Here is a 26,408-nt window from a genome sequence, read left to right on the forward strand (position 1 = left end):
AAAGAAGTCACCTTTTAGCATGGCAAGAGAATACTGGGTCTGGATATAACAAGGAAACGTGTGTGAGAATGAACCTGACAGTGAATGTTGGCAAAAGGTGATTGTTGAGTGTACGGAGGCTTGAAGTAATGACTGCAGCACCTCCAGGATGAATAATCTACGTATAAAAAAGAAAGTTATGTAAATGGAGGGAAGAGCATAGATGTAGTGAAGGGAAGACATTCATATCTTCCTTCTTCTCCTTTCCCCCCTTTCTCCTCCTCCTTTACTTTCTCTCTTCCTCTTCTTTCTCCTCTTCCTTCCTTTCCCATCTCTCTTCCTTCCCCTCCCCTCCCTCTTCCTTCCTTTGTACCAACTCCTTCCTCTCATTCCCATTTCTCTTCCTTCCCCTCTTTCTCCTCTTCTTCCTTCCTTTCCCATCTCTCCCTCTTCCTTCCTTTGTACCAACTCCTCTTCTTCCTCTCATTCCCATTTCTCTTCCTTCCCCTCTTTCTCCTCTTCTTCCTTCCTCTCCACCTCCTTCTCCTCCTCCCCCCCTGGCTGGCTGGAGGGAAATGAGAGGAGCAGGAATGTGAGCATGGAGGTGAGGTGGGATGCTACCATGAATCTGGACTTTGATGATTGATGATAAATGAAGAGCCACAACCACACCATCATTCTTACGCCAATGGTCCATATTCTTAAGCGTACTGGGCTCTCACTACGACTGTCCGCCAAGGCCACAGAAAAGATTAACCGGGTTTTCATGGGTGACTTTCCCGTCCGAAGTGCAGAAGTCGGGTGAAACTATAGGTTCTCAAAACAGTCCCAGGAAATCCCAGCAACTTCTACGAGAGGCTTTTCAAACAGGCGAACTGAGGCACCGAAACGTTTAAAAATATGGACTATCACAGACCTAATTCTCATCGCTACTCCAGTTATCCTGCGTCACTCTTTTCCTCTTGTTAGGCCCCGGTTCATCTGTGTAGCTCTCCTCCCAATGTTTTGGCCCAAACCGCTTTGGGATCCAGGTTATAAAGTTGTGGTCACTGCTAAACGTGTAAAGATGCATGGTGCTAGGGTTGTAGATGACCCCGTACAGCGGCGCGAAGTGTCTCTCCAAAACATTAACCACGTGTCCTGTGAAGATCTCCAGCACACACACTTGATCCTTGGAAGGTAGGAACACCAAGTCTGGATACATGGAAGGCGTGACAGCCATCCTCACACTCCTCTTGCACTGATGGGGGAAGCCGCCATAGTTGACGTCCTTCTTCTTCCCTGTTGAGGAGTCCCACAGCTTGAGTTTTCCCGTACAATCAAAGGTCAGGATCCAGAGTCCGTCGTGGGTGAAGGAGAGGGACACCACCTGGCTCTTGTGTGCTTGAGGAACCTTCTTCATCCTCTTGCTGACCTTCCTGTGGCCTTCACTAGCATGAGTATCAGGGTCCAGGGCCATGAGGAAGGCCCGGCTGGCTCGCACGTCCCACATCCTCACTGTATGGTCCTGGCCGCTGGAGAGCAAGAGGTGTTGGATGCGTGGAGACCAGTGAGTGGCTTTTACAGCACCCTCGTGGCCCTGCAGGCGGTGAGTGGACGTCCCGGTGCGCAGGTCACACAAGATCACCTCGCCTGTAATGATGACATGTTTTACTACTGCCGTCTGACATGACTAAAGCTTACTCTTTTACACTGGCTTACATGAAGTCTTGAAAAGGGTACGTTCAGTTTTTACTTTGAAAAAATTATGATATTTATTGATTAAAAACTGGGAGCGGAACTTCTTTGCTGCAGTGAATATGAGAGTATATAAAAGTCTGAGAACTCAAACTTTCACGATTTCCCAACATGAAACTCACCGCTGTCTCCTGCCACGGCCAACAGGGAATGCTTGGTGGCCACGGGGGACATCTGGTGGTGGTGAACGTGGCAGTCGATGCTGAACTGGTCCACCAACTTCATGCGGTTAGGGTCCCATATCTTGACCTTCTTATCCCTGCTGGAGGTGCTGAAGAGTCCTGCATCAGCTGGGTACCACTGAACACAGTCAACCTGGCAGGGAGGGACTAGTCACATATATATACAGGTGTAGGAGGGAACAGACATGGCAGACAAGATATTGGATTTGGCACAGGGATTGATCATCTTTGGTTTGGCTAGTATGATGTCCTGAATTTGGGATTTGATACTTAACCTAACCACACACACACACACACACACTTACACAGTAAGAAGCTGAAAAATGGAACACGTCTGAAGCATTAAAAGGTACAGTTTCCTATACAGAAGTGTGGATGAGTGAAATGGTCTAAAGGAGGAGAATGTGGAGGCAGGGAGTGACCAGTAAATGAAGGAGAGCTCGGATAAATAGAGACAAGGAAACGGGACTATCCCAGCTTAGCTCAGGTCCTGGAAACCACAAACAGCTAAACACCAATAGGTCAATACACACACACACACACACACACACACGACCATGGTCCATACAAGTACACATGGTTTACTTCAGTATTCTTTATAATTAATCAAGTACATTTTTACATAATTATTTTACATTTAAAAGCTCCTAAAAACAACCCTTAAAGCAAAATACTATAATTATTACACAAGGTGAACGGCGTGTTACATAAGATGCTGTACCGGGTATTTGTGTGTGCCGCGCTGTCCCCCCTTGATGGAGCCCACCTCCCTGAAGAAGTAGTCGTCCACCCTCAGAAGAGTTGTGTCGTAGATGGTCACGCCTCCGTCGGCAAGCCCACACAGCAGATACTTGTGGTCCACGGGCTCCAGGTCAGCGTAGGTCACATGGGAGGCGGGAGGCTGGAGTAAAGCAGCTCAGCATTCGGTGCAAGAAGTATTAGTCCTCTCGCACACTTAGACGCCAATGACGTGAATATATTTTTAGGGCCAGAGCGCACTTTCCCGCCACTGGCGTCCATTTGAACAATTTTTTTTTTTTTTTTTTAAATAGCTATATTCATGCCAATCCCATCATTTTTTGGTCGAGCATAAGTTTCCTCACTCTCCCATATTAACTCATTAGCAACCCTCTCCACTGGCGTGGCTTTGAGAACGAGGCATAAACAAAGGCAGTTTTTTGTCTCCCTCACTCATCAGTCAGATCGTGCGTCTCGCTGCTATGGGCTTTAAACCTTTGTGGTCTAGGTCGTGGCCATACGGCCGAACGCATAATAGTGATAATAGTGTTACGTAGGGCAACACAGTGATTTGATTGAGAGTAATTTTTATTTTATTCTCTGTACAGGCAGTAATATATTTTTTGAACTACGTAATGGCACGGAGGCCCTTGAAACACGAGGAATATTACTCATGCCTGTTCTCAGACAATGGAAGTGGAAGTGAGTGAAGTAGAAAGCATTCCCCACTTTGCAGGAGAAAGTGATGCCAGTGAACAAGATGTAGATTCCAAGGGAGGTGAAGCCACGACATGGGACAGGCGGAAGGACAGGAGTCTCATCTCCACCCCCGCTTCCTCCTCCCCTACTCACCCGATCCACTCACAATTGTCGTATTGGAAATTTGAAGGAAGCATAAGAATCCTGATAAAATTCTGCTATTATCCCTTTCCTTGCGCGCGGTGCGGACGCGACTATCCCCTCAGGCACAGTCGGGCAGCCCAATAGGGGGTCTCTTTTAATTAACCTCTGTATCTCAAAAACTATTCATCACAGCTAAAAAACAAAAACACCATTGGAAAGAGGAGGTCCAGATCTATAGGAGTCGGTTATGTATGCCTCTCTTGCGAATGTACATGCATGTTCAGGGAGTGTTGAATGTTAACACTTACGTCAGTGCGTGCAGGATGATCAGCCATATTGAGGGAACTGCGGACATCTCTCCTTGAGATTCTGGCAAGGGAGTATTGCCAACTGCAATATTTACAACTATTTGGTCAAAGAATCAGTCAGGTGACAGGTGAAGCTATGCAAAAATGCCGCTATATTGGGCAAGAACATCCACCAGTTACTTGTCTGTAGATTTGCCACGCTGGGTTGATATGATTTTCCACCAAATTTAGTGAAGAACCCACTCAATTGGCAATCCTGTGTTGTGAGAATTAGTGTTGGAACACACTTATTTGCGGGAGATTTGAGTGCGGGTGGAGCTCGCAGTGAGCGTTTAGCACTACCAGCAAATACGTACACCTAACACTCGCTGCGAGTGTTTAGCAATGAAAGGGTTAAAAATGCATCTACCTTGAAAAGTTGGCTCACAAAATTTTTAGTTATGGAGGTGGGATCATAAGCTAAGTGAAAAATTGTTCATGCACACTTTATTCCATGTCCATAAATGGTCCTAGGAATTATTATTTTTTTTTATTGATTCATAAAAACACTACAACAAATAACAAAGTCATTGATATACTATATATGTAAAATTATAAATGCAGGTTTGGCACGCTAAAAAAGTGACTCGAGCCATAATAATAAATGCAGGATTGAGGGAGAAAACAGCTGAAACAAAATATTTCGGCGCAATAAAAAACTGACTCAAGCTGTCGAGAGGCCAGATTTTACAAATGAGCACGGAAGAGAAAACTTATTGAAACTTGATGGTGCGCTACTGGGTTCATACTTTGCTCTTACTATAGGCCAATGCATGTATGAAGTCAGTCCTGCCCGTCTCACCCCTCCCCAGTCTCTGCCCCGCCCAGCACAGTAACACTAAAGACTGACCTCCTCCATCCAGTTCATCGCCATTTCTGATTCGCCATGGCTGGTAAGAAGGCAGCTCTGGACTAATGACTTGTACTTGAGACTGGAGAGCTGGCCGGTGCGAACTCTCTCCAGGTTTTGCAGCGCCTGCATCCCGCTACACTTCAACATGAGTCCGCGAGTGCTTAGATTTGGCGAGTAGATTCTGCGACGGCGCGGATCCTGTTCCATCTGCTGTTGGAATGAAGGGGTGTAGGAAGCTCACAGTGGTAGTTGGTGCATGGAAAGACTCGTGATATACAGTAATACCTCAGTTTACGATTGCCTTACCTTACGAGCAAAAAAAAAGAAAAAAATCGCAAAAAATGCTTTGGTTTACGAACGGTGACTTAGCGTATGAGCATCCTGTTTGTACAAGTTGAAGACACGAGAGTGAGTTCCCTTTGTTCACCGCAAAACGAGAGCACTCTGAGTGGAAAAATACGGGAATGGGGTCTCAGTCTGCATTGTACACTCGCAGAGGTAGCACCCACGCACTCATGTCCACTTGCGTTTGAGCTCTAGCGTGCGATCTTTGTGTTTTCAGCATTACACTTACAGTTTTGATTTACGAGTTTTTTTCTTTGCGAGTAAAATTCCAGAATGAAATAAGCTCGTAAACCGAGGTATGACTGCAATTGTAAGAGATAGGGTAGAAACAAAGCAAACGATTTAGATTAGGTAGTGGATGAATAGCACATTTAAATATACCGGGAAAAAAATAGTGGTAGTGGGTGCTTGGGAAGACCTGTGATATAGTGAAGGAAGGATTCAGTGTAGCCATCTCACACGAGGTTAATATTTAGTTTCCTCTAAATCTTGTCATGCTGAATTTTATATCACAAATTAATAGTAATGAAGTTGGCGGTGTATTTCTGTTCATCACGTTTCAGCAGCAGGATATAGGTACGTTAGGTCAGGTCAGGTTGGGTAAGAGGTGAAAAACAGATGTAAATGTTAGTCTCAAAATACAACCCTCGATGCACTAGTTTGTAACGTCGTAGTGAATGAGTGAGTCTTAATTGCTTTCTTGAAGGTTACTGGTGTCCTTAAAATAATCTAGGCATTATCATAGTCATTTAATCATGCTTCAGTGCTAAAATATCAAAATCTTTTCTTTTATAGTATCACAAATATCCAACTCTTACTATTAACTTGATGTAAGATTCAGCATCACAAGATCTGGGGAATGATGTAAATATTTGACCTCACGTGAGATGGCTAGATTAGATTCAGGCTTCTCCATTACTCTACCAATTAGTTACAGCTACTACTGACACTCTTTACTTTTGTCTATTATGGGAGTGGCGAGTAGCGAGCTTTTTTTTTCAATAGTCTTTTTGTTGCCCTTGAGCCGTCTCCTTTCTTATAAAAAAATCTCCGCTGCTTTTTTTTCTAGTCTTTTTGTTGCCCTTGAGCTGCGTCCTTTGTTGCCAAAAAAAATAAAAATAAATAAATCCCTCCATTACTCACAGAAAAGTTGGGTGGGTCAAAGAACTACCGGCAATACAACAATAAATTCAATATCACCCGAGAGAACGTGTCACCTCAGCCTCGCACTCAATGAAATGGCTGATATGAGGTTGTAGGTAAGTAAGTCAACAGAACAGAAGAAAAAAGAAAGCCGAACAAAACTAAAGGACAACAACGGCAATCAACAATCAAGAATAAGTCATGAGTGGGAGTCGTTACCAAGGCAATCCCACGCCTACTACTGGACTGGACTGGACCCGTATTCTCAAACCTCTCGGCGCCCAATTACACATATTTGACAAGGCTTTTGGAGGCTTTTTCAGGGGTAGGGGTAGGGGTTTAATGGCCCTGGTGGTTGTTTAACTCTTCTTCTGTACCATGAATGTGAAAAAAAAACTCAAGAAAGCCCGATTAATTTCCATTTTTGACATTTGGAAATATTTGATGTTGGAGGTGGGCGCGTCTGAGAGTACCGGCCCTGGACCATCTGATACATTACCTTTGGAGGGGAGGCAGACCGCGGCCCACAGATTGCCACACTGGGAAAATTAGTGACGCCGGCGAGCTTGTTAAGTTGAGGGTATACTTCTGTTCATCACGTCTTAGAAGCAGGATGCAGGCTAGGTCAGGTCAGATTCGATATGGACACGTTAGGTCAAGTCAGGTTGGGTAAAAGATGACGAATAAATGTAAATGTTAGCCTCAATAAACAACCCTCGATGCACTTGTTTGTTGCTTAAGACTGGGGTTATATTGCTCTAGATTACGACACCTTTTCTTTAGCGTCAGTGATATACAGGCACAGCACGGAGGAGGCCGCCCGCAGCACCCACGCCTGATGATGATGATGATGGTGGTGATGGGTTTGTTTACGTTTGTTTTATCAGCATTTATCTGCTTCACCGGTTTTATTCAGCGTACAAAACACTGACAATAATAAGAAATGCTGTGTGAAATCTAGGAAAGAGAGGAATGATCTTGAGCTTGAATCTGAGCTTCGCCCCATCAACTCCTCCGGTGCATTAAAACCCTATATGGCAGACTCTCTCGTCTGCAGGATATTTAAATATACTGGTGAGGCAAGTCGTTTGAGGAGAGTTGGCTGAAGTAAAGTTAAGATATGGAGTAAATATTGGTAGGCCCGCCGCCCCGCCCCATCCCGCCGTGACCCCGCCGCCGACCGGCCGACCAGCCGAGCTCTTGCCCTTCTCTGCGTCCCCAGCCTCGTGTTTCCAGGATGTCCGGGGCGCTGCTGAGGCGGGAGTGCTACAGGATGCTGCGGCGAGTGCTGCTGCCCTCTGCCAGGCCCGTAAGGCGGGGGTGGGGGGCGCCGGGCACGGAGGAGGAGGAGGGGAGGGGCATGGTGGCAGTGTGGGGCACCCGATGGCCAGTGTGTGTGTGTGTGTGTGTGTGTCAAGCACTGGCACTGCTTGGTGTGCATCCACTGGCACTGTGTGCTCATGACGGTCACCGTCACCGCTGTACTTTACACTGGCACTGTGATGTGCACACTGGCACTGCTGTGCACACTGGCACTGTGATGTGCACACTGGCACTGCTGTGCACACTGGCACTGTGATGTGCACACTGGCACTGCTGTGCACACTGGCATTGCTGTGCACATTGGCACTGTGATGTGCACACTGGCACTGCTGTGCACACTAGCACTGTGATGTGCACACTGGCACTGCTGTGCACACTGGCACTGTGATGTGCACACTGGCACTGTGATGTGCACACAGGCACTGTGATGTGCACACTGGCACTGTGATGTGCACACTGGCACTGTGATGTGCACACAGGCACTGTGATGTGCACACTGGCACTGTGATGTGCACACTGGCACTACCATGCACACTGGCACTGTGATGTGCACACTTGCACTGTGATGTGCACACTGGCACTGCTGTGCACACTGGCACTCCTGTGTACACTGGCACTGCTGTGCACACTGGCACTGCTGTGCATACTGGCACTATGATGTGCACACTGGCACTGCTGTGCACACTGGCACTGCTGTGCATATCGGCACTGTAATGTGTACACTGGTACTGATGTGCACACTGGCACTGATGTGCACACTGGCACTGTGATATGCACATTGGCACTGTGATTTGCACACTGGCACTGTGATGTGCATACTGACACTGTGATGTGCACACTATCACTGCTGTGCACACTGGCACTGTGATGTGCACACTGGTACTGTGATGTGAACACTGGTACTGTGATGTGCACACTGGCACTGTGATGTGCACACTATCACTGCTGTGCACACTGGCACTGTGATGTTTATGCTGTGTAGTTATTATTATTATTATTATTATTATATTGAAATATTGTTTTATTATTTTTATGCCATCAAGTTGTTTCCATTAATGTTAATAAAAGAAAAGAAAAATGTAAACCTGAATGTGATGGTTCATCTCTTGCCCCCCTCCCCAGGGCCTCCCCTCAGCCAGGCTGTGTGGGGTGCGGCTGTGCTCCATCTACACCACTGACCCCATCCGCCCCGAGGAGCCGACCTTCACCAAGATACTTATCGCAAACCGCGGGGAGATCGCGTGCCGAGTCATGAAGACGGCCAGGAAGATGGGCATAAAGACGGTTGCCATACACTCAGATGTTGACTCGTATGCTGTGAGTTAGATACATTTGCCACCTTTGCTTTTCTTTTTCTTTCTCTTTCTTTTATAAGCAAGTCATTAAGGAGGTTTTTGTTAGGTTGTTTAGGTTTGTGACTGTTGCCATACACTCTTATGCTGTGAATTCCATATATATGCCAATTTTTTTACTTTTTTTTCTTTGTCATCAAGGAGGTTTTGTTAGGGTGTTTCTTTTTAGTAAACAAGGCATGAAGGAGGTTTTACATTTGATTATTTATAAGTTGTTTAGGTTTACAGTATAATAATAATAATAATAATAATAATAATAATAATAATAATAATAATAATAATAATGATCACTGCAGCCCCATGTGAAGCTTGCTGACGAGGCGATATGTGTGGGCACAGCGCTGGCCCGGGACTCCTACCTGCGCATGGACAAGATCATCGAGGCCATCAAGGAGACAGGGGCCCAGGTGAGGCTAATAATTAATCCTCATTTCAGTATTTTTTATTATTATTGATATTACACTTATTCAGTCCATTTGATTATTTAATTTAGTGCATGGTAATAATGTTAATGTTTATGATATTTATAATGCAATGAGAGTGAATGAGAATGAATTTGTGAATAGAGTGTATGAAGGAAGGATTGAGGAGGGGGTGTCAGGGAAAAACGACCTGTGAAGTGGGTCAATAGAGTGAGAGAGTTGGGAGTAGCAGGATTGAGTGTGCAGAGAGGGAGTGCCAGAACAAGGAGAGATGGAGACACTTCTGCTGCAGCTGGAGGGAAGTTCTCGTGAGGGGACAGGGCTAATGTTTAGTGTTCCTTCCCATCAGGCCGTTCATCCTGGCTATGGCTTCCTGAGTGAGAATGCAGAGTTTGTACAAAAGCTTGAGGACCTTGGCGTGTCCTTCATCGGACCGAACGCCGCAGCCATCGTCGGCATGGGGGACAAACTGGAGTCCAAGAGGCTGGCCATGGCTGCCGGTGTCAACACTATCCCAGGTTTATTTGTTTTTTTCTTTTTATTATACTTTTGCTCATCGTCTTTCAATTCCTCACTCTCCTCTCCCTGTTTTCCTCTTCTCACTTTGTCCTCCTCCTCCTCCTTATCTTCTATTTAACAAATGTCAGATGCAATATTTTACTTTCTTTTGCTTGCTTTCCTTCTTTTTCTCTCTCTCCTTTTCTTGCATTTCTTTTCTCACTGTTTCCTCCTCCTCCTCTTCCTCCTCCTTATTTACTTATTAACATTTGTCAGATGCAATATTTTACTTTTTTTTGCTTGCCTTCCTTCTGTTCCTCTCCTGTTCTTGTTCCTCTTCTCACTTCATCCTCCTCCTTCTCCTCCTCATCTTCTGTTAACTTCTGCTCATTCTCTTCTTTCTCTCTCTCTCTCCTCAGATTCCTCTTCTCACTTTGTCCTCTTCCTTCTCCTTTTCCTCCTCCTCATCTTTTGTTGACTTCTGCTCACCCTTCTATTCCTCTGTTTCTCATCTCTCTTCTTTCTCCTCCTCATCCTAATCTGATTACTTCTGCTCATCTTCCATCTATTCCTTTCCTTCCTTCTCCTTCAATCCTCTTTTCACTCCTTCCTCATCCTCAGGTTTCGATGGCATAGTCAAGGACGCCGAGGATTGTGTGAAAATCAGCAATGACATTGGATACCCTGTGATGATCAAGGCATCCGCTGGTGGGGGCGGCAAAGGCATGAGGATTGCATGGAACGATGATGAGGCCAAGGAGGGCTTCAAGCTGTCCACCTCTGAGGCTGCTGCAAGTTTTGGGGACGACCGGATCCTGGTGGAGAAGTTTGTGGACAACCCGAGACACATTGAAATCCAGGCAAGTCGTAACTCTCTGTCCAGGTCATTGCGTGTCCTCTCAGCTACGTGGATGTCTTACTCATTTGGTGGGGAATTATTAGGAATGATGATAATGCCAAAAGTCATTAGAATTTTTGGAATTTTTGGTGTTTCATTGTTGAATTATCCTTCACTGTCTCCCTCTTCCACAGGTGTTGGGTGACAAGCACGGCAACGCTATTTACCTCAATGAGCGAGAGTGTTCCATCCAGCGCCGTAACCAGAAGGTGATTGAGGAGGCCCCAAGGTAATAATAATAATAGTAATAATAATAATATGAATATAAATAATATAAAATAATAATAGGTTTATTAAGCTTTGGCAGCCGATAGGCTGAAAACTTAGATATTAAATCTAATATCTAATACTAGCATATACAGAAAAGAGTGGGGGAAGGCTTGGGAGGGAACAGGAACACTAAAAAGAGAGAAGAAATGAGTTGGTGGGATTTTTTGTTTTCTCTTTGTTACAGATTTTTTTCTTTTTGTTTTTGCCCTTAAGTTGTTTACTATAAAAAATAAAACAAAATAAAAAGTAATCCCTCTCCCCAGTGTGTTCCTGGACGAGGCCACGCGGCGGGCCATGGGGCAACAGGCGGTGGCCCTGGCCAAGCAGATCGGCTACTCCTCGGCCGGCACCGTGGAGTTCCTCGTCGACTCCAAGAAGAACTTTTACTTCCTCGAGATGAACACGAGACTTCAGGTTGGTGATACTCACTCTTAAAGCTTGTTTGGATATACTTAATTAGTTTTTTTTTTTTTTTTTTTTTTTTTTAATAACTTTAGTAATGGCATATATGGTTAGTTTCTTGATTGTATTTGAGTGTGTGTGTGTGTGTGTGTGTGTGTGTTTGTGTGGTGTGCTGATGGTCACCTTCCATCCCCAGGTGGAGCATCCCATCACTGAATGCATCACTGGCGTTGACCTTGTCCACCAGATGATCAGGGTTGCCAAAGGTAGGTGTAAGCCACTAATATATATATATATATATATATATATATATATATATATATATATATATAGAGAGAGAGAGAGAGAGAGAGAGAGAGAGAGAGAGAGAGATACCGTACTTTTCGGCTTACAAGACGCAATTTTTTTCCTAAAAAATACCATGAAAAATACTTGTGCGTCTTCCAAGACAAATGTTGTATTGTGGCAGCAACGTCCAGGCTCAAGTGAGCTTGGACGGTCACCGTATTGGCTCGACCGATAGGGACGTGGATTTGTATGTTGTCATTACATTATGAGGTTAACTTAAGTAACTATTTAATTCAGCCTTTTATATGATATAACCTCAGTACTTACTTGTTACAAGTATTTCCAATACCATAAACCTTCCTGGAGCCAAGCCACAAGCCCAAACGTGACCCAAACGTCTGTTGTTTATTGAACGGCCGGCCACTACCAGCCTATAATTTCTTTGACTCTTTCATATTTTTATGTACATATTTTTTATTTTTTTTTATTCACTTTTATGGAAATAAAACCACCCTTGGACAATGAAAGATGTATAGTATATTTACTAACCACCAACTAGTATGTCATCACCATACGGACAAAATCGGACGAGTGATGAATGTAAACAAACCAATAGCCTACATGCCGCCATGTTTATGTTAGGGACCCACTGTTTCAGCGTGTGTGTATTTACCAACGGTAGTTGAAATTGTCTAGTTGTACATTTGTGGTGAGTGCTGAGACAATAGATAGTTTTAAGAAAAGGTTACATAAATTCATGGATATGGTGAAGCTGTTCTTGTGTGAGAATGACTTAATTTTTTTTTCTCAAAATTTATCTCCAATATTATTGTGCGTCTTCCAAGATGCAGCGTCTTTATATATATATATATATATATATATATATATATATATATATATATATATATATATATATATATATATATATATATATATATATATATATATATATATATATATATATATATATATATATATATATATATATATATATATATATATATATATATATATATATATATATATATATATATATATATATATATATATATATATATATATATATATATATATATATATATATATATATATATATATATATTTTTTACATTTCTGTCTGTTGCACCGGTAGGCTTCCTTGGTGGGACCTGGTGGTCTGTCCCAGCCTGTTATGGTGCAGGTTAGTGTTTATAGTGGCACCATCTTGCTTGGTTCATGCTGCCCCCTGGAGCTCTTCTTTGATCCTCTCTTTTAGAGAGAATCTAGAGTCCGGGTTGACAGGTGGTCTTCAGGAGAGCATGTGGGTAGTCTGAGGCAACTCAGCGGTGGTGGAAAATTTTAGCTGTGGCGGCGGGTGGGATGCGAACCCGCATCCTCCTGGATGCGGCGCCCATGTGCTAACCACTCAGGCAGTGCCTCCCCATCATGTACATAAATATGTGCAGAATGTCTCCTGCTGTCTCCACACCTCATCCTGACTTTGGCTAAACATTGTGATGTGAAACTCCTTGCAGGTCATCCGCTGCGGCTGAGCCAGGACGACATCTCCATCCGTGGCTGGGCCATGGAGAGCAGAGTGTATGCCGAGGACCCCTTCAAGAACTTTGGCCTCCCCTCCATTGGCAGGCTGTCCAGGTACCAGGAGCCCCTGCATCTGCCCAAGGTGACTACTGGCTCATTCTTCTATTTTATTATTCTCTGCTGTGATTTTGTTACCTGTTACTGCCTCCACTCTTCCTCTGTTTGATGCCCATTTTTATCTTTTTGTTTAATATGTTTACCAGTACACTCCTTTCTCCTCCACTACAGGTGAGGTGTGACAGTGGCGTCGAGGAAGGGAGCGAGATCAGCATCTACTACGACCCCATGATCTGCAAGCTGGTGTGCTACGGGGACGACAGGGAGGAGGCCATCCAGCGCAGCATCCAGGCCCTCGACGCTTATGTCATCCGAGGTGAGGGGGAGGTGGTGGAGCATCCGGTTGACTCGTTAAGTGGCAAAGGGTGAAACATTAAAGGACAAGGATTTTTAAGGTTCCAGAAGACTTTAGTAGAAAATGAACTGTAGATTTAAAGCAAATGTTACACAGAGCACTGGGTCAAAGGCTTCTGGAGGTGAGCTGAAGGTGTAGGAGCCTCAAGTTGATTCATTTTGCGACAAAGGATGAAATAGTACAGGACAAGGGTCTTTTAGAAGCTCCAAAAGACTATGATAATGAATTAACTGTAGATGTAAAGCAGCGTCATACAGGGTACTGGATTGAAGGAGTCAAGATTATGCTTACTGGGTCACCACCTCCAGTAGAGATAAATGAATATTGGCTAGAGGACCTTGACCCTTGCAGAAGAAGTTTGCTAACCAGTGAGTGTACTACCCTAACTTTTGTTCCCCTCCCAGGTGTCACCCACAACATCCCACTCCTGCGTGACATCCTGACGGAGGAGCGGTTTGTGTCGGGCAACATCTCCACCAACTACCTGCCGGAGGTGTACCCGGATGGCTTCAAGGGCAAGCAGGTGTCGCCGCGGGAAAAGGTGCGTGGTTGAGTCATTTCGGTGATGCTTGCTACGACACCCACGGGAGTCCATAGTTGGTGCTTTTTTGATTAATTTATTTGAATGTATGTATATATGTAAATTAATTTATTTGTATGTATATATGTAATAACTTATATGCATGTTATTCATGTCAAATTAATCTACATCACACTCAGGAAGAAAAAGATATATTTACACTCATTCATTTTATTGATTGTAAAAAGTGGCTCCACATACAGAATTGATGACTACGCAAACAAACTTAGATTCCTATGAGCAGTGAACTTGCAAACACCCACCAACCATTTATCTTCTCAGTCACAATGTTGCCAGTAGTTGACTCGCTCTCGTGGATATTCCTTGCCCTTACAAACTCCACTTCCAACAACTTTATGGGAAACTAAACTTGATAATGTTATCTCTGCACTCATCATCTTTAACTCATGCTCGTAACCTTATTCTTTCATTGCCTCAAATAAGATTCTCCCTGTTCACATTCTCATCAGTCTATAACAGCTCAAGAATTCATCATTTTCAGGTGGAGCTGACGGCCATCCTTGCTGCCATCCACCTCAAGGATGAGCTGAGGAGCCGAGTGTTCCTCAACGACCACAGGAGCGCCGGGAACGCCAAGCTGCCAGACGTATGGGATCTGGTCATTAAGTTTGGGGACTGGGAGGTTCCTTGCACTGCCAGGCTTGCCAAGGACAACTTTGAGGTGGGTGTAATCCTAGTTGTGTTTACCTAAATGTAGTAAACAGGATTTTGTGGTTGAACTACATGCAGAATTCAAGTGGAAAGCACATTATGAGGACAGAGAAAACAATAGGAACACTGATGACCGCTTAGGACGATGTAGGACTCAGGAGTTAGGCAGCATCACAGCACTGTTTGCAGGTGGGAATTTCAAGACTGCCACAGTTTTAAGAATATTTCACATGTACATTTTTTCTAGAATAACCCACAAATAACAAGGGAACGCTACCTAGAAATCAACTCTTTTCTGAGGGTTATTTCTATATGGGATATTCTCAAGTGGAGGAGGCTGAGGGGATGCCCATAAAGCTCATGACTTCAGCAATGCGATAGATCCTGCCGTGAGGAACTCGGATGGTAAGGGAGCCTGCATGGAGACCCCTGGGGCTGGCATCACAGGATGGGTGAGGCAGTGTGCCCCTGCTGATTGACTGTAGATTATTTATACACTGCTTCCTTGCCCTCTTCCTCAGGTGACGGTGGACAACACAACGGTCACCGTGGACAGCCAGTTTGACTTAGCTACGCCGCTGATCGAGGCAAACATTGACGGCTCCCATGAAACCGTCCAGCTCATCAAGTTGGGCTCTGCCGGGGAAATTAGGATACGGTGAGTTGTTGGAGCAGCGTACCAGTGATTTAATAATGTTTTTATTAAAGCTTCATCATTCTTGAAAACCAATGTATTGCAAACAACACAGCATTTCCCTGAAGCAGCACTTGACTCTCTTGTCATTTCACAAATGTTTGTATGCATAAATTAAGGTTATAAGTACAATGCTGATGCTTTCTTCAGGTACAAGGGAACAGCTTTCCAGAGCCAAGTCCTGACCAAAACTGCCAACAGCCTCCTGTCCCTCATCCCTGAGAAACCCAAGGTAAGCCATGTTAATACAGCATTAACAGATCATTCCAGGTTAACAATAGGGAAAGCATCCCATAAGGAATGACCTACTTGATAGGTTTTACCTCGAGACTTAAATCTGTTACTGGTTAAGTTTGATGGCTGCTTCATATAAAACGTGAGCTATTGACACCTTGTATCTTTGACAGGTTGACCAAAGCAAGCAAGTGTTGTCCCCAATGCCTGGGCTCGTCAAGACCATCAACTGTGCCCCGGGTGACATGGTGGCGGAGGGCCAGGAGCTGTGTGTCATTGGTAATTCCTCTGCACTGCAATATTTTGCAAAGAAATATTTAAGAAGTCTTTTCTATCATGAGTTGTGTTCATTATCGATACAACTGGATGCTGCACGTGTAGTATTCTAGCAAGCTTGGATACTTTTCATGCTTGACTAAATACATGTTTCTCACCTTGCACCTTGCTCCCCACAGAGGCCATGAAGATGCAGAACTCCCTGTCCGCCGCTGCCAGCGGGAAGGTGAAGGCTGTCAACGTGAAGCCCGGCGACACCGTGGAGGAGGAGCAGGTGCTGGTGGAGCTGGAGTAAGGCTGTGTGGTCCGCGCTGCACTCACCGCTGAGGAGAAATGTGATAAGTCATTAAAACTACAGTGCTGGGTCCAGGTGATGCCCAGCACTGCCTGCAGGCTGTGTTCTGTAATTGATTCACCAAGTTATTTATTTTGGACATTAATTTATCGTAATGAGCAGTCATCTGTAAATTTCTGAGCATCTAACAGAGTCTATCTTCATGAAAAGTGGAGACCATCAACAGTCATAAATATAGGTTATATGAGAGGTTGTCATCATCTAATGTGTTGGTGCACTTCTCTGTTCACCTCGAAGCAGCTCCTTGAATCAAAATGTCTGAAATGTTACCAAGGACATTTGAAGCACCGATTTATTTTTAAACAAATTATGTCATGTAGGTAGTTGTGTTAAACTGATATGAGCTTAAATTCCTTAAGTAATGCCATGTTGTGTGCTTATTTAATTAGATATTGTTCATTGCAATAGTGAGACCACGTGTATGTTCTCTGTGTTAGAGTTCCACCTCTGGCCAGCGTGTGCACTTCGCTGTTTCCAGGTACCCGGTGCTGTCCCTGTTTAATAATCAACCTGGGTTTAAAAATTTAGTTAATTTAAATTAAGGCAAGGAATGTGTTTTCAGTGAAAGCTAGGAATAACATAACCTAGTGACACTGCAGGTCTGTGAAGCCTAATATGTGCACAGCACTTATAAGAAAACTATATTATGAAATATGAAATTATTACTGATCCTGATTAGGTTCAGGAAGATGTTAAGGTTCTTGTTACTGGTTGGTGTCTACATGAAGGGCAGATGAGAGGGATAAAAAACTGCTGTTGAATATGAAATGAGAGGAGTAGACCAACGCATATTTATGCAGCTGATGCAGTCAGTGTGGTCAAATTGTGCAGAGTACAGTCAGAAAAGGTGCATGGATATGTAAGCATTCATGATATGGATGCTTACATTTTCATATAATATAATTAATCATATGGAATGAGGAGTGAAAAATATCTATATGGAGTTCAGTGCCATAAAGAAGAGAGATGTGGATGTCCTGATGGCCACTGATGGGCAGTGATATCCATTGTGTAATTACATAATTTCACACGCACCAATGATCTTTGTTTCAATTATTTTTTCTCTTGTATAGTGATTAACCAGACGAGATCTCAATAGCCAACCAAAGTCAGCAATATACCACTATAGTAACATACCACCATGCTTTACTCTAGTAACTCGGCACTACCCTACGTGTGATCCACCCCAGCACTGCTACAGCCCCCACTACTGCCAAAAGCCTCACTGTGTTGCTGCAGTAGAAGGAAAATGCTTTAAATGGAGAGCCTAGTCTTTTGTTTGATGTGCTTGCTAGATGTAAACAAATGACAAAACATGAATTTGACTCCCAGTACGTAAACAAATGACTGCGTGAATTCAACTCCCAGTACGTAAACAGTGCGTGAATTCAACTCCCAGTACGTAAACAAATGACAGTACTAGAATTTGACTCCCAGTATTTCTCCTGTGACAAACTATAAGAATCAGAGAGTAGAATTAAATCTGGTAAATGATATCCCCTTCTACCTCAAGAGCAATGATCTGGAGCCTGTATAAAGTACCTAACCAGTGACGGATGAGGAAAAGATTGACCTGAAGGGAGATAGCTAAATAGGAAGATAGGGAGATGGATAAATATGAGCATAAGACTACCTCTCATTCTTCAGCCCAAATATAATTCCTTTGTGCAAGATGTCAGCAAATATAAGTGATTAGCCAATACCTCTGCTTTCCCTTTCTCTCCCTCTTCCATCTCCTTTCCTCATCCTCCTCTTTTTTTTCTATTTTCCTGGCTTTACATTACCTCCCATTACTTCTCTTTTCTTTCTTCCTTTCACCTCCCTCTCCCTCCTCTTCCTTCCTCACCTTTCCTTCACATAACCTCTATCTATTTAAAATCTCCATGCAAGATGTCACCAAATATAAATACACCACAGATAAAAATATGTCCTGACCTGGCAATGTGCATAACACCTCTCCCTTCAACCCTAATGTATTCCTTTGTGCAAGATGTCGGCAAGTAGAAATGTTTACCCCACGCCTGCTGCACCACATCCCGTGTCCAAACCACACTTAACAGCGGACACAGGAAAGGGAAACAGTAAAAATATAGACATTCATAGAGTGGTGTAGGTTTGTTTTGTGCTAATTTGATTTTAATGCCAAGTTCAAAGTTTGAAGTGTCAGGTGTCTAAATAATTAAAATGTCTGTACCACTCCATAACAAAGAATTATAAAGGAGCCATCCACAAATTAGGTCAAATATTGTGTTTTCTATAGTCATTTAAAGTCACTAAGGGCCAGTCCAACACACAGTCATTGCAAGTGCCCCAACCAAACTGTATTTTATTTAAAGTCACTAAGGGCCAGTCCAACACACACTCATTGAAGTGCCCTAACCAAACTGTATTCTCCACAATGATCCATTTTTTCGACTCAATACCAGATACTAAAGCTGCTAAAGGGGGGGCGTTGCAAAGCCTTATCCCCAAACCGACTACTACTAGAGATTGTCAAAGTGGTTTCCTAAAATTTCCTCTTTTCTGAATCAACGCCAAACACTATACATGTAATTTTTGTGGTTGGGGACCTTACAAACTTGCTGTATTAGACTGTGAAACTGATCTTAACTTAAATATGGCCTTCAGCTTACATGGGAACAGTGAAATCCTTCCCCAGTGCTGTATTAGACTGTGAAACTGATCCTAAGTATGGCCTTCAGCTTAGCAAGGCAACAGTAGAATCCTTCCCTGACAGTGTTTGATACCAACTGTAAGCTCTGTGAATTTGTATAGTGACTAGCTTGACTAAAACTGAGGCTGGATGCTGCATGACACACCTTGTAAATATGAGCCATTCCATAGAAGCCTTTGTGAACCGATACATAGTTGTGAATATCTAGTTTCCAGTATTATAATTTAGAGTATTTTTCTATCTTAAATCATCTGACTAACTAATTATCTGGTGTGTATTCTCTGTTAATGTAAAAAAATAAATAAATAAATAAAAAGAAATTCATTGTTTAATCCCTTGACTGTGGATTTCCTACAAGCAGACCTCACCAAGCTACAGGAATGGAACAAAAAGTGGCTGCTACAATCCAGTGAAGAAAAATGTTGGGGGATATCCATCGTACCAACCTCTTGAATCTCGTCTGTATCTCCTCAACCTCATCCTCCTTTATCTCTTCTATGCATCCAAGTCTCCTTTTCTTCATCTGCTCACTAAAAGGGTCTTGAATTTTTGTATCTCCTCAGCCTCATCCTCTTTCACTTCTCTTGTCAATGTGATCTTCAGATAGCCGTTGTTGTTTATCATTATTGTTTTCTTTTTTTCTTTTTGCCCTTGACTCCTTTACCACACGCACACACACACACACACAAAAGAAAGGGGGAAGGGGGTTGAATCTTCTCTAAAAACCCTTCCATCCTTTTCTTTTCCATATTGTATTTTGTCACCTCAAACATCATCTGTCACACCCATAAGACCCGTTTTCAATGTTTTCCTTTCCTTCTGGGCACTAACTGAGTCCTGAATCTTCCCTTAAACATCTATTGAGGTCTTTTGAATAACTTCTCGTTCTTCAAGCTTGTCCATAACTTCATCTGTGGTATCTATGACTTCCTCTGTATTTCCTTTTGTTGTTGGTCTAATTCTGTGTGATAACTGGGTCTTGCATCTTCTCTAAAACCTCGTCTATTGCAAGTTTTTCCTCTGCATCGTCTGTTTTTCAAGCTTATTCATAATCTCATCTGTGGTATCTATGACTTCCTCTGTATTTCCTTTTGTTTTGGTCCAATTCTGTGTGCTAGCTGGGTCTTGCATCTTCTTTAAAACCTCATCTATCGCAAGTTCATTTTCTGAGTCTTGTTTCCCTTCTTCAAGCTTGTCCCAAACCTCTGTAGTATCCATGAATTTCACTTTATTTCCTCTTGTTTTGGTCTAATTCTGTGTGTCATCTGGGTCTTGCATCTCCTCTAAAACCTCGTCTATTGCAAGTTCTTCCTCTGAGTCCTGTTTCCCTTCTTCAAGCTTGTCCCAAACCTCTGTAGTATCCATGAATTCCACTTTATTTCCTTTTGTTTTGGTCTAATTCTGTGTTTTAACTGGGTCTTGCATCTCCTCTAAAACCTCATCTATTGCAAGTTCTTCCTCCAAGTCGTTTCCCATCTTCAAGCTTGTCCGAAGCCTCTGTAGTATCCATTAATTCCACTTTATTTCCTTTTGTTTTGGTCTAATTTTGTGTGTTATCTGGGTCTTGCATCTTCTCTAAAACCTCATCTATTGCAAGTTCTTCCTCTGCATCCTGTTTTCCTTCTTCAAGCTTGTCTGAAACCTCTGCAGTATCCATGAATTCCACTTTATTTCCTTTTGTTTTGGTCTAATTCTGTGTTTTAACTGGGTCTTGCATCTTCTCTAAAACCTCATCTATTGCAAGTTCTTCCTCCGAGTCCTGTTTCCCTTCTTCAAGCTTGTCCCAAACCTCTGAAGTATCCATGAATTCCACTTTATTGCCTCTTGTTTTGGTCTAATTCTGGGTGCTATCTGGGTCTTGCATCTTCTCTAAAACCTCATCTATTGCAAGTTCTTCCTTTGCGTGTCTTTTCGTTCAAGCTTATCCGTAACCTCATTTGTAGTCTTCATTCTTTACTCTGTATTCCCTTGTGTCTGGTTCTCTTTCTGTGCGCTTCCTGGCTCTTGTATCTTCTCTAAAACCTCGTCTATCATAAGTTCATCTTCTGAGTCGTCTTGAGTAACTTCCTTTTCCTCTTGTTCTTTCAGCTTGTCGAAAACACTGTCAGTATCCATGAATTCCACTTTATTTCCTTCTGGGTCCTTGCTGGGTCTTGAATCCCCTCTAAAGCCTCGTCTATTGTGAGTTCTTCCTCTGAATCATCCTGAGTAACTTCCTTTTCCTCTTGTTCTTGCAGCTTGTCAAAAACACTGTCCGCAACATCCATACCATTGCCTGTCTTATCTGGTGTTTCGTTCTCCTTCTGGGTCCTTGCTGGGTCTTGAATCCCCTCTAAAGCCTCGTCTATTGTGAGTTCCTCCTCTGAGTCATCTTGTGTCTCTTTCCTCTCCTCTCGTTCTTTCAGCTTGTCAAAAACACTGTCCGCAGCATCCATACCATCGACTGTTTCGTCCTTCTTCTGGGTCCCCGCTGGGTCTTGAGTCCTCGCTAAAGCCTTGTCTGTTGTGAGTGTTTCCTCGGAGTTCCCTTGTTCTGTGAGTCTGTTCAAACCGTCATCAGAGTTCGCAGCATCCATTGGTTCTGTTGAGGTAGCGTCTCTTTCTCTCTGGGTTTCATTATCTGCAAAATTACAGTCATTTCAAAAGGTGTTATGGAAAGGTTGAAAAATTTGAGAAGACTGTTGCAGTATGCCAGAAGTGTTAGGTTTAACCCGGTAGCAGCGACAGGCCAAATTTGTGGCTTTACTGTGCAGCAGCGATGGGCCAAATTTGTGCCGTGATATAAACCCCCCAAAATAGATGATACATAAAATGATCACAAATGCTTTGATATATATTATGAAATGGTTTGTGTGAGTGATGATTTTTTCTCATTTTTCTCGCTTAGAGGGACCATTAAGAAACGTGATCTCCACTGCTACTGGGTTAAAGTCAATGGTGTGCAAGAGTGGACTTCAATTCTGACCTTGCTACAAGAGCAAAGTGAAAAGACAACCTTAACACCCCAACAGGAGTGTTTTAGAAAATTACAGAAGCCTGTGAGGTTTGGAAGAACACACTCCTCCCAATATTAATACTGATAATAATGTTAAAGAAAATAACAATGAATAAGACAACAATTCAAAGTAAAAAAAAACAGAAAATAAGTTAAGTTACCCAAATTATTCTGCAAGGCATTGAGGCTCTCCTGGTACTGCTGTTGTTGTCTTTGTCGGGCAAGTCTTTTCTCAAGGGCGAGTCTCCTGTTCCTCTCCGCCCTCTCCCTCTGTTCATCCGTCAGCTGCAAGGTCACCCATATTAAGTTGCGAATATATAGGGTCCCCAGAAACTTGACATGACACACACGAAAGTCACAGTTCATGAGATATTAAGTTGGAGGAACATGATACAAAATGAATGGAAGAGGAGATGCAAAATGGGAGGAAGATGAGAGACAAGGAGAAAGAGGAAGGTGAAGAAAATGAAGAAAAATATGTAGAAGAAAAAGAAACGAAAAAAAGCAGCTGAAGAAAGACAAAAATAGGAAGGAATAGAAGAAAAAGACATAGAAGAAAAAGGAGAAGAAGAAAAAAAAGAGATGAAATAAAAGTAGAATGTATGATTATAAATCCTATCAAGTGACAAACAAGCGAGAAATAGCATTATCCTCCCAACTCTGGCCTATGCATCAGGGGTACTCTGATGTACTCTGGGATGAAAATGAATGAGAAGACTTTAAGGGAGTGTTAGACAGAGGGCAATAGTATATAAATCATCAACAGAATCCAAACACAAGGAATAAATGACTTACTTTTGGCTTCGGTGGGGACCAAGGCATCAGCGGAGGGGTGTTAGAGGCATGCGTAACACCAGTAGTAGTAGTAGTAGTAGTAGTGGTGGTAGCAGTAGTAGTAGTAATCCCAAGGAGCTCATCAAACACATCAACGGTGGGCACTTGAGGGTCATTATCGCCATCATCTGTCCCTCTCTTCACGTGGTCAATGCCGTCATCTATGTCCGCCTCAGTGAACATGTCCAGACGCATCTTCTTCAAGTTGACCTGAAAGAAAATGGAAATAGAGATTATGATAGAGTGCAAGGCTTGTAGACAGTGAAGGGAAGGAGAGGGAAGGAGAAATGGGAGACAGAAGAGACAAAATGAGAAACTAAAAGACAGATATAAGAGAAAATGAAAAAAATGAGGAGATAAGAAAAGGAAATTATAGAAGAGTGCAGGACTTTAAGACAGGGAAAGGTAAGGAGAGGGAAGGAGAAATGGGAAGAAGAAGGTGGGAGACAAAATGTGAGATGAGAAATAAGAAAAAAGACCCAGCAAGGACCTGAGATACAACAGAAATAGAAATAGAGAGATTATGATATAGTGCAGGACTTGAAGACAGGTTAGAGGAGGAGAGGGAAGGAGAAATGGGAGGAAGACAAGAGAGAAAAGGAGAGGAAATGAGACAAAATGAATGGAAGAGGAGATGCAAAATGGGAAAATGAGAGGAAGGTGAAGAAAATTAAGAAAATTAAGTAAAATATGTAGAAGAAAAAGAAAAGAAGCTGAAGAAAAAGACAAAAATAGGAAGAAATAGAAGAAAAAGACAAAGAAGAAAAAGGAGAAAAAAAAAGATGAAGTAAAAGAAAAAATCTGAAAAAAAAGGAAGAGGAATAAAATAAAAATATGTAAAGAAAAAGAAGAGAAAAAAAAAGAAAATAAGAAGAAAATTAAAAGAAAAAGATGAAGAAGAAGAAAAAGGAGAAGAGGAAAAAGAAAGATGAAGGAAAAGTAGAAAAAAAATCAGAAAAAAGGAAGAAAAATCAGAAAAAAGAGAAGAAAAATAAGCTTAAGAACATGACCCGTAGAGTACTAGAGGCAATACCTGTACATTCTTTTGCCCTCCAAGCTTCTCTATCTGCTCCAGGGTGTCTTTGAAGGGCAGCTTGGGAAAGAGTCGATGGGCCCAGAGCTCCATCTTCTGCAGCATGGCCCTGAAATCCTCCGTCTCGTGCCCCTTCCCTTTGTATTTGAAGTTTTTGAAGGATTTCTGTAAGGCGAACATCCCTCTCGGACCCGCCAGCCTGGGGAGGAGGGAAGATTTACATAGATTTATATAGATTTTTAAGGAGTGAGTGAGTGTATGATGGAAAAGTATTAAGAAGTATTATTGCTTTGTTTCAGGGATATATGAGAGAGAGAGAGAGAGAGAGAGAGAGAATAACTGAAAGGAAGGAATAGAAGAAATTAAAGAAGATGTAGAAGAAGAGGAAGAGAAAAATAAAAGGAAAAAGAAAAGAAAAACAAAATCCAATGCTGTAAAAAAAATCAATAAATAAAAAGGTAAGGGTGAGCGTGACTGACCTGTGAGCGTCAAGTTTGGGCAGCGGTTTCCTGACAACTTTCACTTTTATGATCTCGCCTTTCCCCGCTCCTTCCGCTGCTGCTGCCGCCTCATTCGGGTTCAACTCATTCTCTTCTTCCCCTTCTTCTCTTTCTCCACCTTAGGATAAGTGACACATGCAAGTAATAAGTAACACACATAACCACTAATATTCAAGTTACTCTCTTTTTTATACAGAAGTCGAAGGCAACACACCAGTAATAAATAAGGGATAAGGTATAGAGGTAAAAGTAAAGGTGAGTGCATACACTATAGCTGCACAGTGTACCTTCCACAGGTACCCATTTATTGACCAGCCCAAAAGAGAGAATGAACAGCTGGGTGGGCTGCACAATGACAGCCTGGGCCGGGATTCGAACCCAGGCCCGCGGAGTGGTAACCAGGAACGCTGGTCACTGCTCCTGGAGGCAAGTATAAGGTGTAAGGTACAGTAATAAGGAAAAGAAGTAAGAAAAGACTACACATCACTACTGCAAAAGAATAGTGGAGAGAGATGCTGAAAGGATAATCAATTTAGGTTGGAGATAATGTCTTCCCTCACGCACATAAGAGATACACTCACCAGGCTCTCTCTCCTGAGGCTCCTCATCACTGCCACCGAACAGCGCACCAACATCATCAAGCTCCATCACTGAAAAGCAGAAACACGTGAATTAAATAAGTATAAGAGTAATAAATAAGTAGTAAGTAAATTAGACAAAGCTCTGCGACCCAGCACACAGCCGCCCCACAGCACATCAACTATTTCAAACACCACCTGACTCAATGAATGAATCTAAATATAAATCTAAAATTCATATATCTACAATTAGAGGAACCACCTTGTCCCCTCCACTCTTACGGCCTTTCATTAGCTTTAAATTAATCCCTGAGGTCCACTAGCGTTTTGACGTTATTTTTCCTCTCCATGCATGCTGTGGCAGTGGTTCAGGGCATAATTAATGTTAAATAACTTACTTTTGGTGGCTATATTCTCAAAGCTGTCAGCCACCACCTTTATTAACTCTATATAACTATTCTCCTATATTCACTAGCGTTTCATGGTTAATGTTTCTCTCCACGGATACGCTGGTGGTGGTTCAGGGCGTAATTAACCTTAAATAATTTACTTTTGGTGGCTATGTTGTCAAAGCTGTCAGCCACCAACTTTATTAACTCTATATAACTACTCCCCTATATTCACTAGCGTTTCATGGTTAGTTTTCCTCTCCATGCATGCTTTGGCGGTGGTTCAGGGCGTAATTAACCTTAAATAACTTGCTTTTGGTGGCTGTATTCTCAAAGCTGTCAGCCACCATCTTGTCCCTTTCAAGCTTACGATCCTTTATTAACTCTATATAACTATTCTCCTATATTCACTAGCGTTTCATGGTTAGTTTTCCTCTCCATGCATGCTTTGGCGGTGGTTCAGGGCGTAATTAACCTTAAATAACTTACTTTTGGTGGCTGCTATGTTCTCAAAGCTGTCAGCCACCACCTTGTCCCTTCCAAGCTTACGATCCTTTATTAACTCTATATAACTATTCTCCTATATTCACTAGCGTTTCATGGTTAGTTTTCTTCTCCATGCATGCTTTGGCGGTGGTTCAGGGCGTAATTAACCTTAAATAACTTACTTTTTGAGGCAGAAAAGAGAGGACGGACCCGTCGCTGTCAAACCCTCCGGTGGTTCTTTTTGGCGCCAAACTTGTAAACAAACAACCGGTGCCAGATTATCGTACCCAGAGCATAGTATTTACCAGTTTTTGACGCCTAACTATTGCCAAGAAACATCTGGAATTAACTATTTTAACGATAAATATAAATTAATCTATTTATCGGGGCCCAGGAGTCAGTTTTTGGGTCGGAAGTTGGTAAATATAAGAGGCTGAGTACGACAATCTGACAACGTTGATTAACAAACGTTGCCGCGGTTTTGCCAAATCTTCC

General features: G+C 42.7%; 3 protein-coding genes across 10 annotated transcripts; 1 reads left to right on the forward strand and 2 right to left on the reverse strand.

Annotated features, from left to right (window-relative positions):
* Positions 1-22: 22 nt before the first annotated feature.
* LOC127002886 (DNA excision repair protein ERCC-8-like) lies at positions 23-7,156 on the reverse strand. Of its 8 annotated transcripts, none has more exons than XM_050869139.1 (6): positions 6,940-7,156; positions 6,667-6,787; positions 4,677-4,889; positions 2,620-2,799; positions 1,839-2,031; positions 23-1,611 (listed from the first exon to the last, which is right to left on the reverse strand). In XM_050869139.1, the coding sequence occupies exons 3-6, from the start codon at positions 4,884-4,886 to the stop codon at positions 896-898; spliced, it is 1,299 nt and encodes a 432-aa protein (XP_050725096.1). In that variant the 5' UTR covers positions 4,887-4,889; positions 6,667-6,787; positions 6,940-7,156; the 3' UTR covers positions 23-895. The 8 variants fall into 8 exon arrangements, with proteins under 8 accessions (XP_050725096.1, XP_050725102.1, XP_050725099.1 ...); XM_050869145.1 differs by adding an exon at positions 3,788-3,848 and having other exon boundaries at positions 6,667-7,156; XM_050869142.1 differs by adding an exon at positions 3,788-3,869 and having other exon boundaries at positions 6,667-7,156.
* Positions 7,157-7,306: 150 nt separating this feature from the next.
* Positions 7,307-18,338, forward strand: LOC127002885 (propionyl-CoA carboxylase alpha chain, mitochondrial-like). The gene is made up of 16 exons (XM_050869135.1): positions 7,307-7,476; positions 8,613-8,807; positions 9,139-9,249; positions 9,614-9,782; positions 10,384-10,622; positions 10,795-10,889; positions 11,194-11,344; positions 11,529-11,598; positions 13,135-13,283; positions 13,430-13,574; positions 14,018-14,154; positions 14,696-14,875; positions 15,387-15,523; positions 15,710-15,791; positions 15,967-16,072; positions 16,249-18,338. The coding sequence occupies exons 1-16, from the start codon at positions 7,405-7,407 to the stop codon at positions 16,362-16,364; spliced, it is 2,154 nt and encodes a 717-aa protein (XP_050725092.1). The 5' UTR covers positions 7,307-7,404; the 3' UTR covers positions 16,365-18,338.
* A 1,344-nt stretch (positions 18,339-19,682) lies between these two features.
* On the reverse strand, positions 19,683-26,178 carry LOC127003145 (uncharacterized). The gene is made up of 8 exons (XM_050869542.1): positions 26,096-26,178; positions 25,042-25,110; positions 24,440-24,578; positions 23,961-24,159; positions 22,889-23,137; positions 22,255-22,378; positions 21,201-21,718; positions 19,683-20,785 (listed from the first exon to the last, which is right to left on the reverse strand). Coding segments are annotated over exons 1-8 (1,446 nt in total). The 5' UTR covers positions 26,097-26,178; the 3' UTR covers positions 19,683-20,638.
* Positions 26,179-26,408: the final 230 nt, after the last annotated feature.

The sequence above is a fragment of the Eriocheir sinensis genome, chromosome 24 (assembly GCF_024679095.1).
Source record: "Eriocheir sinensis breed Jianghai 21 chromosome 24, ASM2467909v1, whole genome shotgun sequence".
Lineage (NCBI taxonomy): Eukaryota > Metazoa > Arthropoda > Malacostraca > Decapoda > Varunidae > Eriocheir > Eriocheir sinensis.

Bases quoted from the DNA above. Each gene is read 5' to 3' on its own strand.
- LOC127002886 (XM_050869140.1), bottom strand. From the start codon at position 4,886: ATGGAACAGGATCCGCGCCGTCGCAGAATCTACTCGCCAAATCTAAGC. The intron at 2,800-4,676 runs GTCAGTCTTTAG...GCTTTACTCCAG, and splicing joins CGATGAACTGGATGGAGGAG to CCTCCCGCCTCCCATGTGAC. The intron at 2,032-2,619 runs GTACAGCATCTT...CCTCCCTGCCAG, and splicing joins GCGGCACACACAAATACCCG to GTTGACTGTGTTCAGTGGTA.
- LOC127002885 (XM_050869135.1), top strand. From the start codon at position 7,405: ATGTCCGGGGCGCTGCTGAGGCGGGAGTGCTACAGGATGCTGCGGCGA. The intron at 9,250-9,613 runs GTGAGGCTAATA...CCTTCCCATCAG, and splicing joins TCAAGGAGACAGGGGCCCAG to GCCGTTCATCCTGGCTATGG. The intron at 14,876-15,386 runs GTGGGTGTAATC...CCTCTTCCTCAG, and splicing joins TTGCCAAGGACAACTTTGAG to GTGACGGTGGACAACACAAC.
- LOC127003145 (XM_050869542.1), bottom strand. The intron at 24,160-24,439 runs GTCAGTCACGCT...CCTCCTCCCCAG, and splicing joins CCCAAACTTGACGCTCACAG to GCTGGCGGGTCCGAGAGGGA. The intron at 20,786-21,200 runs GTGTTTTCGACA...ACACAGAATTAG, and splicing joins GGAATTCATGGATACTGACA to ACCAAAACAAAAGGAAATAA.